Source organism: Bombus pyrosoma, linkage group LG9 (genome assembly GCF_014825855.1).
Source record: "Bombus pyrosoma isolate SC7728 linkage group LG9, ASM1482585v1, whole genome shotgun sequence".
NCBI lineage: Eukaryota > Metazoa > Arthropoda > Insecta > Hymenoptera > Apidae > Bombus > Bombus pyrosoma.
In genome coordinates, this window is record NC_057778.1 from 5,586,879 (window position 1) to 5,603,748 (window position 16,870).

Here is a 16,870-nt window from a genome sequence, read left to right on the forward strand (position 1 = left end):
GATTCTTAACATTATCACATTTGTATTGTTTTATTGCAGTTAATTTCCTTTAAATATAGATATCCTTAAATTCTTTATTATAACACTGTTCTTATCTCATTTATCATTATTAAAAAGGAAAACATGCAAAGACTTTCATCTTGTTTCATTAATTATAAACAGTATATTAGAACTTAGCACAAATACAACTTCAAAAAAATTGGGCATATCAAATGTGTAAAATGACTATTTTACATATTTATATTTATTTTACTAATCATTTTTGTATACTTCCATAAACATTTATTAAAAGTGAATATTATCAAAAATATTTTTCAATAAAACTGAAAATATTTTCATACAAAAATATATAAAAAGCACATTATGTAAGATAGCGATTTTAATGCAGCACTTAACATGAAAAATTATTCTTTTCTACATATAATATAATTCTATACTCCTGTAGTAATATAAAAATGAATAAAATTTTGTTTTAAAGTATCATTAAAACATTTATATGTTTATATTTTTTTACAGAGGAACAACATTAATGTTTTAGTCCTGAGGAGCAACGTAAATTATTCTAAAAAATATTTCATCAAATATTCTTGTTAGTAAATACATAATTCGATTATTCCTTCTTGTATCTAGTAAAGAAAGATAATCATCTATGAAAATGAAATATTTCACAATACTGAATTTTTGTCATTAAAAAACAAATTTTTCCTAAATTCTGATTACTACAGAATCAGAGTTGGAAAAAAAATTGTACCGAATATTAATGTACCTGATTGCTGTAGTTTAAAATTAGAATTTTGTCAAACTGCATAAAATATATCAATTTTTACCTAGATTGTTTTATTTCTCATCACCTATTCGTCTTTTTCGTAAAAATCTAACAATGGCAACTTCCTTCCTTACCACTTTCACAATAACTATGACATATCTACTTTTTTGGCGAATTCAATAAATCTATACGTTCCTTTTCTTCTTCCGTGAGAAATATTTTGGTAATTACTATATCACCTGTACTATATGTTTGGCAAGCCACACTAGTTACGGTATTATAATCTGGTCGTGGACTTTTATTTTTATCTTGACACGAGCATACACACTTTGTCGGAGATACATCTGCACTGCTTGAGGAAAACTGATCAGTTGTGGAACCAGTAACAGCTGAAAGAATAGCTTCTAATTTTTCAATCTTTTCAAATCTATCCATTCGTCCATCAGAAAGAATTTCATCCACCATTTGCATTGATTCTGTGAGGCTTAGAGTATCAGAATTCTGTGATGACACTAGACCACCTATGAAAATAAATATATAAATATATATAACTATATGAATATCACTAAATAATGCAAATTATTAACTGTGAAATGTACCAGAATGTGAATTTTCAGAAGTATAACTTTCTATACTATGATATTGCAAATCTTCAATCTTATCATCATCATCATCATCACTACTTTCTCCTTTATCTTGACCCATGTTTTCAAGTTTTTCTAATTTTCTTGCAACTTTATAACTACCTTTCAGTTTCTCCTTCTCATCTTCAGTAAGATCAAGATAACGCAAAAGGCGTATTTCACGGTTGCTTAAAACAATATTTTTGGTAGTTGCTTCTTCCATTCTTTTTTTCAAATCTGCAACTTCTGTTTCCACTTTCCGTTGCTTCTTTCGCGTTTTTACTTCTGCAGGTTTAATATGTAATTGAATTTGCTCCTCACACAGCTCATTAAAAAGACCTTGTACTTCTGGTTTTATAAGTCTAATAATATCATAAGCAAAGAAAACAATTATAATTAACAAAGGATACTTAAGATATAATTATCATCTACACAAAATTACAGAAATACTGTTTTGGTTATTCATTTGTTAAGTCATTTGTAAATAAATTTATAAATAAATTTGTAAGTGTAAAATAATGAACTACTACATTAAATATGCATAGGACAAATCAATCAGTAAACAAAAAGTAATTAAATACTACACCTAGACATGGAGACATATATTTGTGGAACCAAACTCAGAACATCACTGCTAGCATAAATGAGCATATCTCGTGTTAATGGACGCCTACACCAGTATCTTTGATTATTACGATAGATATTTTTCAATTGTTCTTTTAATGGATTACTTGGAGCACCATAATGATCACATAGTGTATTCAAATTAACATTCTTAACTTTATATACAGGTTTACCAGTTTCTTGAAATTGCAATACAGCATGAGCTGCCTAGAAATATAAACACAATTTATTCTTTAAGCATCATATACTTTTAGTACTTTATATTTTAAAAAATATTTAAAAAAACTTTAATAATTGTGAATCTCATATACCTGTGTATCAAAAACATTATTCAACATAATTTTAAATTGTCTGTACAAATTGACACTGTCATTCCTACAATCATGAATCACCTAAAACAATGCATACAATTAATAATCAAAATAAAACCATGAAAGCATAAATAAATCTACAAAATGTAATAAAATTTCAAGTTTTAATTCTACTTCAATATCAAGTTTTAAATATTGTTCCTTACTTTAATAACATCTTTATGTTCTAGAAGTTTTTGAAGGCCTCCAGCTTGTACAAGATTAGGACAAGCAAATAAATCGAACACATATGCTTGTCCTGACATAGTTCCAATTTGTACAAGTGTCAATTGTCCTTTAACTCCTAAATTTATTCCTTCACAGTCAAATGAAACAACTATTTTACCATTAGGAGGAGGCTTACGAGGATTTATTATATCTTCTATAATTTGAAGACTCTCCCTGGCATTTGCTATTATTTTAGTTTGTTGCAATATCTTTAATTTCCAAGCATCTCCCATTTGCATGGTTTGTAAACTTCTATCCTTTTCTGTATTATCCGCTAAAGTCTTCATTACAAGCATATTTATTCTTTGTTTCAAAGTTTGTTGTTGCAAGCTTACTGGAGGAGAGCTACTATTACTTTCAATAGATGAAGAATGAGAATTTTGTACAGAATTAATCTGACTTGTAACATTGGTACTAATAGATTCTGAATTAACTGTTTGCAGGGATGCTTGAGTATTGTTTGGTTGAATAACTTGATTTATATTTGCTTTGTCTGAAGTATTATTTTGATTTCTTGTAGAATTTGGAAATCTTGTTTTTGCTTTTCCTTCTATAGGGGAAGATTTTGGTCTTCCAATTAATGTTACTAGATTACTTTGAACGTGAAATGCATCTGGGAACATTTTAACAAATGTACATAAATCCTGCGGTGTCTTAAATATTGAGTTCCAATTTTCATAAGAAAATTTATCATTAACTATGTTGAACATTTGATCTACAAGGATTGGACCCTTTTGTTCAATACACTCACACAGAAAATCTAATAATTTTGCAGTAATCTCTGGGTCTATAGGTATATCAGGTTCTAACTCCACGAAAGGTTCTGCCTTCATGCCTTCATATTGCTTTAACATTACATTATCTTCTGTAACTACAAAAGCATCAGGATATTTTATAAGAAAGTCTCTAAACTCCTTATAATGTTGTCCAGAAATATGTCTAACTTCTGGAGAAGCCTGAGACCGATGTCCCAAAAGACTTTTTATTGGTACTTCTGTACCAACGCCATATTGCATTAATTTATTTGTAAAATATTCTACAGCCTCTCGAGCATAATCGCGTTTCCCTCCTAATTTACACCCATTTTCTTCTTCTACAACTTGTTGAAATGTATTCACTGATACATAATCACCATTAATAAGAAAAAGCATTGGATATTGAGCTAAAAACTTTTTAAGACCACTCTGTGATCCACCAGCTATTTGGCGCATTTCTTTTGTAAATCCCTTAGCTCCAAACTGACAGCTTAAATCATGTAATGTTCGTGGACCACCTTTATCCACAAGAAGCTCCAAAAAAAATAAAAGTGTCATATTTCGTACAGTCTCATACTCTGAGCTATCCATCTTTTTATTTTATTTATTGCTTCCAGAAAATATACTTCTTATTGATTATAATATCCACAGAATCATGTCATGATATATCTAAATACAATAATTTAAATAATTAAATTTAATTAGTTTTAACAAATAACCACAATATAAATATTATTTTTTATTTAAAATATTAACTACGTTTATTTTATATTAAATCATTGTAATGTAATTTCTTAATAAATTCAGCATATATATAAAACTAAATTATTATATCTATCTTATTAATATAAAAATATAAATGAAATCAATATGAATGTATTTACCATTATATCTATCAAATACTAAGGATATGAGCACAAAAATAAATTATTGCCATTTTTTAATATGTACTCTTACAAGTAACTCATTGGCAAGACTTTTATATAAAAAGATGCACTTGTTTTAAGATTAATTAAATGCCAATGACTAAATAATTGCACAGTCACCATCACAGGGAGAGAAAGCTAGATCTAAAAACCCATTAATATACATAGCTAAATATGAAATATTTTATCAGACTAATTTGTATCTTCGGTAATTATCAACACTTATATTATACTTTTTTATACAAACCTTGTATTATGAATAACTAGGCTTCCTATAGGTATAATTTCTTCTTTGCTAAGGCAGTGTGTGTTGTATAAAATATGAACATTATAAAATTTTCGTTTCTCTCCATAAATTACTTGAGACTATTGATAATAATTTACTTGGAAAAAATATGGATTATAATATGATACTTATGTTAACCTGTTAAATATAAACATTGATTATACTACATATATATATATGTTTATTCAATCACCAAGAATCAGTGGCAGAAATTTAATATTGAATAATAAAATATCTCTATATACCAATGAATCTTTAATAGACTAAAAGAAAAAATTATGCAAAATGTCTATAGAACATAAGTAGAAAAAAGCTGCCCACCTATAACACACATAAATATTTATGAATTCCTACATTTTTTTGCATTGCAAATCGAAGCATTAAAGGTGTATTTCACAATTTGTTAATGTATCACAGTCCATATCACGTACAAGACATATGTCTGTATATTAATTCACTATATTACTATATAGTATTGTGTAATTTGACATTGAAGAATATGATAATTACCTATAACAAATATAACTTCGCTGAACTTCGAAACACATCAGATCAGAGATTTTAGAATCGACGATATCTAAATTCTAAGATATCACAGGTCAAACAACTCTGACATAGATTTAAAATACCACGCCACACTAATGTTCTCGATATGTATTTCTATAGTATTTGTCAAACATTTTCGAACTTGTTCTTCTCTCAAGTAACAATGACAGTTATAGTTTATCAGAAACTTGTTTTTTTTTTTATCTTGCCTAATATTATGTGGTAAAATTTCAGTCATTTGCCAATGTGGTGCACTGTGCAATATATCATCCTATACATACTGATATACACATATCCAATTAATCCTCACCTGGTAAAACAGGCACAAGAGGGAGTATCAAAAGAAGAAAATAATTTCTATAATATTCGATAATATTCATTTAATACTGATCTAGATTTCAAATAATAAAATTATTTTAAAATAAATTTGCGTTTACATACAATTTTATAATATGCTATTTAATTTTATTTGTAATATATACACGTCGATTGGAATTATACACACTGTACAAAATAAATCATTCGTTTATCTACTAATTCTTTGTAGAAAAGAACATAGTTCAAAGATACGTATATATCAAATACATAAGTGGTACAACAAAAATTTATAATAAGCAAATTTTTAAGAAAGATATACGTATAGTAAATATATATGTATAATTATATAATACAACTATATACCAATATGTATATATGTATATTACGAGTAGTAAAATATATGTAACATAATAACAGAATTGCTGATTTGGAAAGAAATTCGAAAAGTAGTAAATCTAGTAAAATTACATCTAATTAAAGCATTAGAAAGATATTCTTTTTGGTTATGAAGAACAGTGAAAAATTCAAAATGAATGAAAGTTTAGTATATTTTCTTGGCTTAAAAAGATACTAAAACGATATACATATGTATATTTTATTCACTAGACTTTGCTATTTATGTTGGCTGCATTTTTATTTCGAATCATTTGTCACATAATTTGTTTGAAATAAGTTTCCAGTGAAGTAAAAGTATTTTAAGCAAAAACTATTGCAAGAAATAGTATAAATTAAAAAATAAATAAAACAGAGGGGTTTTATAAAACATTTTTTGAAAGTTTTAAATTAATTGCAAGATAATATCGATAATTTACTAATTATAACATATATCTGTGAAAATTAATGAATATAACGAATGTGTATAAATTACAATTGTTAATTTAAACTGAAATATGTTTTGCGGTAATGAAGATGAATTTGAACCGAGAATAACACCAAGACCTGCATCTAAACTTGATGTAAGTTTTTCTTCAAGATGTTAATTAGTATATATATAATAAAAAAAATAAAATATATTAATCTTGAGATTTTTTATAATATTAGTAAGCTTAAAATAATAGTAAAATATTAATTTTTTCTCCATCTTTGTAAAGATTTTATTAGAAGCAATAAAAATTTAATATCAAATTACGTGCAGTAAGAAATACAAGCCAATAAATAAATTGAAGATTTAGTGATTAATGATTATTGGTAGTTAATTTAAATTTAAAAATTAGTAAAAATAATATATTTTAATCAAAAATTTATTTTTTAATAATTCTAATTTTAGTGTTTTGCAGTACCATGTGTGCCTGAAGTTTCTTTAATATTTGACAAACCTATAAGTTGTAAGAGTACAGAACGTGCATATTTTTGTTCACCATCTGAGGAATCTAAAGGTTTAAGAAGTAAAAGTACTCATTCTTCTCCATTAAATGGATCATATGCAGCCTGGAAAGAACAGAACTATTTAGGGAAACCCCTATCTTCTAAAGTTAATGATTGTATAGCTCCTCTAAAAGAACAATCTAATCAAAATTATATTTCACACTCATATTTAACAGAAGGTAATATTACAAATACTTTAAATGAATCCAAACGAAAGAACTATGCTTTAAGGGAAGATATTTATAATTCTTCACACTGCAAGCAAAAATCAAGTAGAGAAAACAATGATTCTCCTCGTAAATATAATTATGAAAGGTCTGAAGGTAATACATTGCATATTGATAAAGAACAAAATACAACGATACAATGTAACAATAAAATAAGACACATAGATTCTTTGTCTGCTATGTCACAAGTTATTAAGCCTCGTATAAATGCTGATAATTACAAAGTTAAAGAAGATGAATATTCTCCATTATTATATGAGAGACAATTAGCAGCTCATAATTCTAACCAACAAAAAGTGATGAAAAATGATTCAGTTCCAGAATCAAATGTACAAAATGTACCTACTAATCCAGGTACATTGCAACGAAATGAACTCCAATTACCACATTATTTAGGACAACAATATCCTTATTTTAACATGAATGCATATCCATTTCCTCAACTCCATTCTTATCCTACTAACAATACAGATAATCAGGAAACAGTAAAGAATTTATTACAAATTATAAATAGTCAAAACGAGCAAATTAAATCTTTACAGATACAAGTGGATAGATTGTTGAAAATACAAGAAGAAAATTTAAAAGAAAGAAAAAAATGCTCTTGTTCCTTTCAATTACAAACACAAGGTGATCAATTCCATACAAACTCTAATAATGTTTTAGGTACTTCTAATTATGTTACTGTGCCTGAAAACACAAAAAGAAATGTCTATCGGAGAGATTCTCCTCAAGATAGAAAAAAAGAGAATTGTAGCAAAAATGAAAATATAAATCAAAATGAATTGATATTAACAGATGCACAATCAAAAAAAGCATTTATGCAACAGAAAGTTTCAATTGGTGTAATGACAAGTTTTGAATTCACTGTACAAAATAATCCTTTTACAATGGATATTGAAAATTATGAAAAAAAAGATGGTCAACAAAAGCAAGAAAATTTAAAGATGTGTAACAGTGTTGGTTCTCATGATGCTAATGAATCATTAAGAAGATATAAAAACTCCTTTACTCGAATGCCTAGTGCACAATTAGAAAACATAGTTGAAGACTCAGAGAGTTACATGTCATCTAGTCAACAACAAAGTAGTAACTTAAATGCAACTACTTCTACAAAGGATTTAGAGAAACAAGCTTATGTAGATATTCGAAGAGAAACAGATACTCATAGATCTGAATCTCCAAAATTATGTAAAAATGAAACAACAAAATCAGATGAAACTGAAAATAGAATAAAAAAACATTTAGAAAACTGTACAGTGAAAACAAGAAATTACGAAAATATAAAAACACCAATGATTCAAAGAAATCATGTATGTGTGGGTACTGTAGGTACTGAATATACTGCCCAAAAAAGTAAAAAATTTATAGCAAATACCTGTACTAATATAGATCAAGATAAGGAAGCAGATATACAACGAGATAATAGTTCTGTAAAAACAAATAATTTTGTAAATAATTCTCGTTATCACAATGATTATCAACAAGAAGGGCAGCCTTTTGGATTGAAGCAAAATTCAAATTGCATTGAAGACAGTCTAATTTTAAACAGTGATGATTTGAAAATAAATGAAAGGCCATTTAGTCCAGAACCTAGTATCCATGTTGAAATGCAGGAGTATTCTAGTGATGATGATAGTGAAAATTTTAAACGCAGTTCAAAAGTGGGCTGGACATTTTACAATGATGTTCTTGGACAAGTAAATCAATTATTACAGAACTCTTGTATTATAGATGATCAACAACAAAAACAAACAAAAGTAAATCAAAATGAACGAGATGAAACTGATAATAGAGCAGTATTAGATACTGTAAAAGTAGCTACATTACAGCAATTTAAAAAATTTGGAATTAGTTTAAGTGAAAATTCAGAAGCTAAAGAATTGAACAACAGCAACAGGTATGTTTTGCATCTATTAAAAGTTTTTTACATAACGAAAATCTTGATTATCTATATCTTGTTAATCCAAGTAATTATGTAATTTAATCAAGGTAACTTTTATTACAATCTATTTATTATAGTTCTTACTATATAAAATACATTATTCAAATTTTATATTGCAAAACAAATGATTAACATTACTCTAGATAATTAAGTATTATATAATTGAGTTAAATCATATCTGTATTATACATGATGAATAATTCTAATAATTTATTTAAAAGAATGGCATTTGACTTACCATTTTATCCGCGTTTGGATTATCAAACAAACATGACACAAGCTACAAGTGCTGTAAATGAAACAAATACAAGTATGCATATGAAGGCATTAGCTTTAAAGTATCTAACTGACGAACAACTTGCTGAATTAGCAGTACAAAGGCAAGGTGCATCAGTTAATCATCTCATGGTTAGCAATTTACAAGGAACAAATATGTCTTTTGCCACAATGCGTTATTTACAAAGATATCAATTAGTTCCAGGAAAAAATAATATTCAAACAGAAGGTAAAAAAATAAATTAAAACAGCTTTTAATCAGTGTGTACACAATACTTTTAATTAAATTAGGTTATTTATTCTACAGATATTAATGCACTACAAAATGAAATGTCTCCAAAGGCAGACTTAAAGGTTACAAATCCAAGAAATAGTCCAAAACAACGTCTTCCATTTAGTCAAACACCGCGAACAACCTGTCCCAGTAAGATATTAGACATTTCAGCTTTAAAACAGCAACCTAAACTCTTATAAATAATTAACAAATTAAAATTATAATTTTATTAGTCCTTAAAATTTTTAACTTTTTGATTGTTAATCCCTATGGTTTAATCACTACTATTAAAAGTTTATAATTATATCTGTCAATTATATTTCTTGATCAACTAAAAATATATGTTCGTGAATACAACTAAACACTTTACTATTTGTAAGCAATCAAAGGGTTAAAAATATTCGTATTCAAGAGAGGATATCTTTACAGTATACTTTACATTATTTATTTCTTATTTTTATAATAAATATAAGACAATTTTTTGAAATGAAATATTTTAAGAACTATTCGACAATATAAAAGTGTTATATACAGTATTTATACAAATAATTCGTACGATATAACAATTTGTCGTAAGACTATCTCTCACATGAACAATATAAATAAAAAAAAGTAACATTTCTAATTAATAATGTACAAACATTTTTTGCATCTTTAGAAAATTAAATACAAATAGTTTTGTCATTTAATAATATGACCTTTACGAATGATATTTTATATTAGAAATGTATAATTATTAAAAAAAAATTGTAACAAAATACATTAATATATCTTTTTTCTATATTTTGTTTTAGAAAGAAATAAATACCTTGAACTTTCTATTAAACATGTTGATAATTTTTCCAGACTACATATAAATATATTCCATTGGTACATACACACAGCAATTATAATTCATTCAGTTTTAATGCATAAACACTTGTATCAAAAATTAATGTGAAATGAACTTTTGCAATAAAATAAGCTTTATTCAAACAACTCGATAATGATAAAATTCCATAACTAAATGACTAATATTGATGCCTGCACATAATGTCATAATATACATTAATAATATTATTGGTAATGTTGATAATATTATATGTGTTTTGTGAAGTATTTCCATACCTGAAATAAATGCAAAGAATTTATTAACTTTTATTTTCCAAATTATAATAGCCAAGCTCTTTTTAATTTTTTAGTTTTACAAAACGTAATTATTTAATTGATGTTCAAATGATGTAATACTAAATTTATGTACTTACTTGTGTAACCCAAAAATGTTATGTAAATATAGTAACTAATAGCTATTAACCAGATTGTGTTTCCAACAAATCGTGATGAAAATGTATCATAGTTTATAAGACCTAGAATAATAAATACAAGGAGAAAGATATTAATAAAAGAATAAATTGCAAAATATTAATAGGAGACAAGTAAATTTACCATTATACAAAAACAACTGTACGATATGAAGTATGATTAAAGGTGGAAAAAATGCATTTAAGTGTATGTCAAATGCATAACCCCATTCTACATCTTGGGTTTTGTCAATTCTTAGATAACGATTTGTTATAATCCTGCAATTAGTAGAAATTATTTGTTTTACAATATTTTATTCATACACACACACACACACACACGTATATATATAAAATGTATACCATATAATGCAATTTTAATAGCATTAATATATAATTTACCAAAATACTGTTGCTACTATTAAGCCAGCTGCAAGATAATCAATAAATATCATATAAAATAGTAGCTTTATAAATTGAAGAAATCCTAATCCCAAAACAATGGTAAAACCAATGGAAGATATACATAGACAACACATTAATAGTACCAAAAATGCAGGATCATCCCTTGCAAATTGTGACTTTGTCTCTAGAAAAAATTTAATTTTTCATAGTGATAATACATTGCAATACCATTTTATATATAAAGTAACTTACGTTTTCTACTTTGAAAATTTCTATATACTTTTTGTGGCGATATAAATAAAAAGATCATTTGCCATAATGCAAATTCAAAGTCCATTTGTTCAAATTTTAATAATTTCCTTAGGTATTTGTAACATTTTGTTGCTGCACCCATACAATCTTGCCTAAAATGCATTTGTAAAAATATATTTATTAAACTAATCATAAATTTAAATATTTTGATTGATCTTATACCTGTAAGTTACTGGCATAGGTAAATTTGAACCTGTTTCAACTGGAGCTGGTGAATTACATCTACTTACTGGTGGTGATGTGGAATATTTCATTTTGGAATCTATTCAACACAAACCGTTCATTCTGTAAATCTTAAATAAATCATTAAAAATATATTATAATATATAGTATATATAAGCATTATAATTTCTTTTGAATATTTTATTACACAACTATCATTATACTTAAAGTATAACAATAATAGTATAATCTTTTACCAGGACCATCACTAACATTTATTTACTATTTTTTTATTATAAAAAATATCTAATACTGTCAGTTATATAGATGTATCTTTATTATTATTATAGGTTATGTTTATGTGTTATAAATGACAAAAAATATAGTATATAATAGTCTTTTTCGACTATTCAATAATTACACAATGCTACGTAATTATTTACATTAATAATATTCAGGTAAATATATATGTAGAATATAACTTTATATTTTCAAAGTCAAGATTACTTGAACCACGACAGTTATTGGTCAGATTCCATTCAATCTGATTCAATTTTACATTCATTTTATTCCATCACCGTTAAATATCTACAAATATTTCAATATCAATTATGATACATGAAATAGCTTAAAATTTCTATTAAAAATTAAGTTCTTAGAAATAACAAGTATAAGTAAATGACAAAATTATTGGTATTTATTAAAATATATTTATTATTTTTACAATACAATTTCAAGATAAGGAGCAACTTATATTTAATTTAGAAATGTTAACACTTTTTAAATATTTGCATTCTCCAAGATTTTACTCATTTGATTCATAAACGTTTTAAAAGCTACCATAATATTAAAATCGAATTATTGCTTTGCTTAAAACTGTTAATTATTTTATTCTTTATCGTTTATATGAAGTACACATAAATTCAAATGATAAATACGTAAAATATAAAAATTGTTGAAAAATAGTAGAAGCATTAAAAGGTAATATCATCAAATTTTAGTTGTTAGAAAATAAATATAATTCACATACATGGTATTGGTAAATCCTAATATATTATGTATATATATACGTACTATATAAATGCTTACTTTCCAAAGTTTTTTTATATATCTTTATTTATTCATTTATTGTTTATTTATATTATGTACAAAGTAATTTCTAAACATATAATGGACGCAACAAAGAAACCTATTATATACAAATATATATGCGGTTACAGATATAGTGGAAACTTCATACGTCAAACATAAAATTATATATGTATGTAATTGAATTTTGTTTTATACATTGCGCCACGAGATAATATTTAAAGCTAATATAGGTTGTATCCTAACTTCCTGTTTTCTTTTCCATATTTTTCTTTATAAGATACAATTATATGCGCGTATGGATACCATTTTTGTCGTATATTCTTACATATCTTCTATACATTTTTGTATGTATATATTTATATTATATATATATTTATATATTTATTTACTTATTTATATAGCAAACCATCGCATCAATACCGAAATTTATAAAAATATACATGTACTTTTAAAAATTATGCATTTTAAATTAAGCACATTAATGCTAAATTATATATGTTTGTAGGTATGTATGTATACGTAAATACTCAATTTAAATTTGGCTTATTTTATATTTAGGTATAATAAGCCAACATTCAATTAAGTTTCACACTTCTTTTATATCATCCTCTGTTTCGATCGGCAGGGAATATAAGAGCTGTTCGACAGATTATTTTGTATAGTGCGAACTCCTTTCACGTGGAAATTGGAAGATATTGATAAATATAAAAGGATCAATTGGGTCTTTTACATACATATGAATATATGTAAAAAGGCACTGAACGTACAATGAGTTCGTCCGCAATATAACTGATGGTATTAGGACGTATTATAGGTATTACAGGAGCAACGGTGTAATTAACAAGAACATTTCCATTATTTTGCGATTTGACAATGGCAAGAAAATATCGATATTTTAATTATAACTTAATAAATTTATAATTGGCCGATACAAATCAACGAGACAAATGAAAGTATCATCGCATTATTTTTTAATGTCGTTCCTAAATAATTGAAAAATAATCATTAAATTAACTCATAAATTTTTCAATTAAAGTTTATTCATCTAATCAAACGGCCAGCATTACTAAAAAAAACTGTTTAGATTGTATCACTCATATCTTTATAAGAAATATTATATACCCAAATTTATAAATTAACTCCGTTACTATAAAATATATCGCAAATATATAAAATTTTTGCGTATAATTCGAGTAATACTTAACACGATCTTTGTTGCAATGCAAATTTTCCAAGATAATTGAAAGATAAGTTTTGTTGTATGCATAGAATATATAAATCCCAACGCTTTATTAAAAGTATTGCATGTGTAATTGTGTATTCTTGTTATCTGAAATTGCAAGAAGCACATCAGAAAATCCTGACCAACAATCAATAGGTATTAAGGTGTATAAGAAACGATTTCTGTTTCGATTTCATATTACCATATTCTAATGTTTGCTCAATGATTATTTTGATCAAATTTTATTTAATGTCACTTGTGATATGATATATTGTAATTAATTAATCTTTCTCATTTGAGCACAACAAATTACATTTATTGCAATATTTTCTGTTTAAATTTAAACAAATTTGATTTCTTATTGTAGAATGGTTCTGTATACGAGTTTACATATAAAGGCACATATAATGTGCGATATTAATTATAAAAATTTCGCATGTAGACTTCCTCGTTATACAAGTCGTGCCACATATGCAAGAAAATTAAATATTTATAATATACCAATAAAAATACATTAGCACAAAATATTTGCATATACTTTCTAAGAAATTTGTTAATTTAATTACTTTAGATATTGTAGTCCAGTGCCTAGTATGATAAATAAATCTTATTTACAAATTGTAATTTTCTCATCATACATAATATGTTATCTGTAAAGTACTGATAAACGAAGATTTTGTTCAGGAATGTATACCAAATTAATTTATAAGTAGTATGTAACAAAGTATTTGTTCATATTTTAATATGGTTTCAATATGTATATTATGATGTATTCTTACGCATCGCTAATATTCCAAACACTAAATGTTTAATTCATTATGTTATTTCACTTGTATTTAATCGTAACATCCTTTAGTCATTTGTAAAAATGGTCATTATAGTAGTTACAAATATTTTAAGAAAATTTTCGTCGTATTATCTTATTATTGTTTTTCTATACTTTCTTTGAAATCATTAAGAAAGTCATTGACGTCGTAAATGTGCGATAAAAAATGCAGCATTATTTAAAAGCTTCAACTTAAAACGTTTTAATGTAACATATTCAGCACAATGTATATGATGTAAATTACTTTCTGTTTCTTAGATCATTATTTCAAGAACAAAATAATTGTATCTTCCTTCAAGAATGTGTCTGAGTTTAATATCTGTAAATAACTATTTTTAATATACACGGTGATTAATAACTTTGGTTATTTAACGTTATCTCTATTTTGAGAAGTATGAGGAAACTTTATTTATAAAAATTATATGATATTAAGAGAGTCATAACATACCAATATTAATTTTTTTTGAAGTAGAAGATTTTTAGAGATTTCAAAGTTACTTCTATCTTTTTTCAACAGTATACACTATACTTTTTCATACTTAGAAAAATAGCGAATTCAAACGATTTTAAGGATCTTTAATACAAGTTCATTCGAGAATAAATAAAGAGATAAAAGGAGTTTTATATCACGTTTATATTGGAAATGATGTTCCTTTGCATCGACGTAATATTAAAGTAGTCGAATTATTGAAGCCCTTATACTTGTTGAAATTTTTAAATTGATTATAACACATATAACAGTGATTAATATTTATTTCACATCTTCTAACGTTATTGGATTTTCAGGATACAGAGATGGTTCATGATTCAATGTGATTTCATGAATTGTTCTCGATCTAAAAGATTCATGAATATTAATGGAAGGAAGTCTCAAACAGATTTAACAATGTCAGTTGTTATTTACATTTCTTATTATATTGTACTATTTACATTTCTTACTACTCCCATGGTTCTTTATAGGTTGAAAATACCCACATATAATGATCAACCCAGACAGCTCAAGTATGAAGAGAAGACTTATTGCAATATGTATTACAATCAAATGTATGAGTTTTGCAATTTCATAATTTCAATGTTGATGCAAACAAACACTACTTCCAATATTTCCCATAATATAAGACTCGTTTTACTCTTTTATTTAATGTCAAATATCCGTTATTTTACTAGAAATAAAAAAGTATAGTATGCCCTTTAAAAGAATATAGAGGTGGATCTTGAAATCCTCAAAATTCCTTCACTTTATTAATTATTAGTGATATATCATGAACCCGCTCGTACAAGTCTTGTAAATAAAGTCTATTTATATTTCACAGGATAATAAAGACATTTAAGGTAGTCAAAGTTTATCCATTATTCGCATTTTGATCAAAATGAGAACTTAAATTCTAGGAAAAGTACAATTCACTTATTCTTATTAAACAGTCACGTCAAAATTTTATAATCCCTCTGTTTTAAAGAATCTTGTGAAAACAACACAAAACAATTAAATGCAAAATGAATAAATACTATAAAATATATATATAATTTTTACATATCACGAATTATATTCTTAGACAAAATAAATGTTGTTATATCCTATATTCTACTACAAACATATCTTAAATAATGAAAACGGAAACCTAATATAATTGGCGTTAATTGCTATCAATATATATATAATATAAGAAATATTAATACAAGATAATAAAGGAAGACAATAAAGTTTTATGTGATTACGCAATGTGATTGTACATCATTAACTATCATCGATGTCATATTTCGTAAAAATAATAACTTTCAAATCCCGCTTTCCAGCAAATATTAACAATGACTCAAACTTATTTCTTGCAATTTTCTCACATTCAGTTATGCATCCAACAAAATATGTATGATATTTTGTAGTTTTCAAATCATGTAACTATTATTCACTTAATTTTGAAGTATATTCATAGTAAGATAATGATTGATATATCTCAATTATTTAATCAATAAGTAATATTAAATACATATAATGATATAATATAATTTGATTCCTTATAACGTACAAAGCGTTTAATTTCAGCTTTGTGTATGCAAATAATTG

The 16,870-nt window shown here is 25.7% G+C and overlaps 3 protein-coding genes across 11 annotated transcripts; 1 reads left to right on the forward strand and 2 right to left on the reverse strand.

Annotated features, from left to right (window-relative positions):
* Positions 1–154: 154 nt before the first annotated feature.
* On the reverse strand, positions 155–5,388 carry LOC122570642 (egalitarian protein homolog). Of its 4 annotated transcripts, XM_043733219.1 has the most exons (9): positions 5,069–5,388; positions 4,880–5,000; positions 4,520–4,696; positions 4,231–4,416; positions 2,531–4,015; positions 2,325–2,405; positions 1,976–2,220; positions 1,366–1,751; positions 155–1,287 (listed from the first exon to the last, which is right to left on the reverse strand). In XM_043733219.1, exons 5-9 carry the CDS (start codon positions 3,935–3,937, stop codon positions 926–928), a joined length of 2,481 nt encoding a protein of 826 aa, XP_043589154.1. In that variant the 5' UTR covers positions 3,938–4,015; positions 4,231–4,416; positions 4,520–4,696; positions 4,880–5,000; positions 5,069–5,388; the 3' UTR covers positions 155–925. The 4 variants fall into 4 exon arrangements, with proteins under 4 accessions (XP_043589154.1, XP_043589153.1, XP_043589155.1 ...); XM_043733218.1 differs by lacking the exon at positions 4,880–5,000; XM_043733220.1 differs by lacking the exon at positions 4,880–5,000 and having other exon boundaries at positions 4,520–4,879.
* Positions 5,389–6,187: 799 nt separating this feature from the next.
* LOC122570465 (MATH and LRR domain-containing protein PFE0570w-like) lies at positions 6,188–10,359 on the forward strand. The gene is made up of 4 exons (XM_043732793.1): positions 6,188–6,378; positions 6,690–8,914; positions 9,181–9,464; positions 9,543–10,359. The coding sequence occupies exons 1-4, from the start codon at positions 6,313–6,315 to the stop codon at positions 9,707–9,709; spliced, it is 2,742 nt and encodes a 913-aa protein (XP_043588728.1). The 5' UTR covers positions 6,188–6,312; the 3' UTR covers positions 9,710–10,359.
* Positions 10,360–10,456: 97 nt separating this feature from the next.
* On the reverse strand, positions 10,457–12,236 carry LOC122570467 (protein unc-50 homolog). Of its 6 annotated transcripts, none has more exons than XM_043732804.1 (7): positions 12,112–12,236; positions 11,669–11,768; positions 11,447–11,598; positions 11,192–11,378; positions 10,935–11,068; positions 10,754–10,855; positions 10,457–10,616 (listed from the first exon to the last, which is right to left on the reverse strand). In XM_043732804.1, exons 2-7 carry the CDS (start codon positions 11,758–11,760, stop codon positions 10,480–10,482), a joined length of 804 nt encoding a protein of 267 aa, XP_043588739.1. In that variant the 5' UTR covers positions 11,761–11,768; positions 12,112–12,236; the 3' UTR covers positions 10,457–10,479. The 6 variants fall into 6 exon arrangements, with proteins under 6 accessions (XP_043588739.1, XP_043588738.1, XP_043588741.1 ...); XM_043732803.1 differs by having other exon boundaries at positions 12,176–12,233; XM_043732806.1 differs by having other exon boundaries at positions 11,942–12,216.
* Between the last annotated feature and the right edge of the window lie 4,634 nt (positions 12,237–16,870).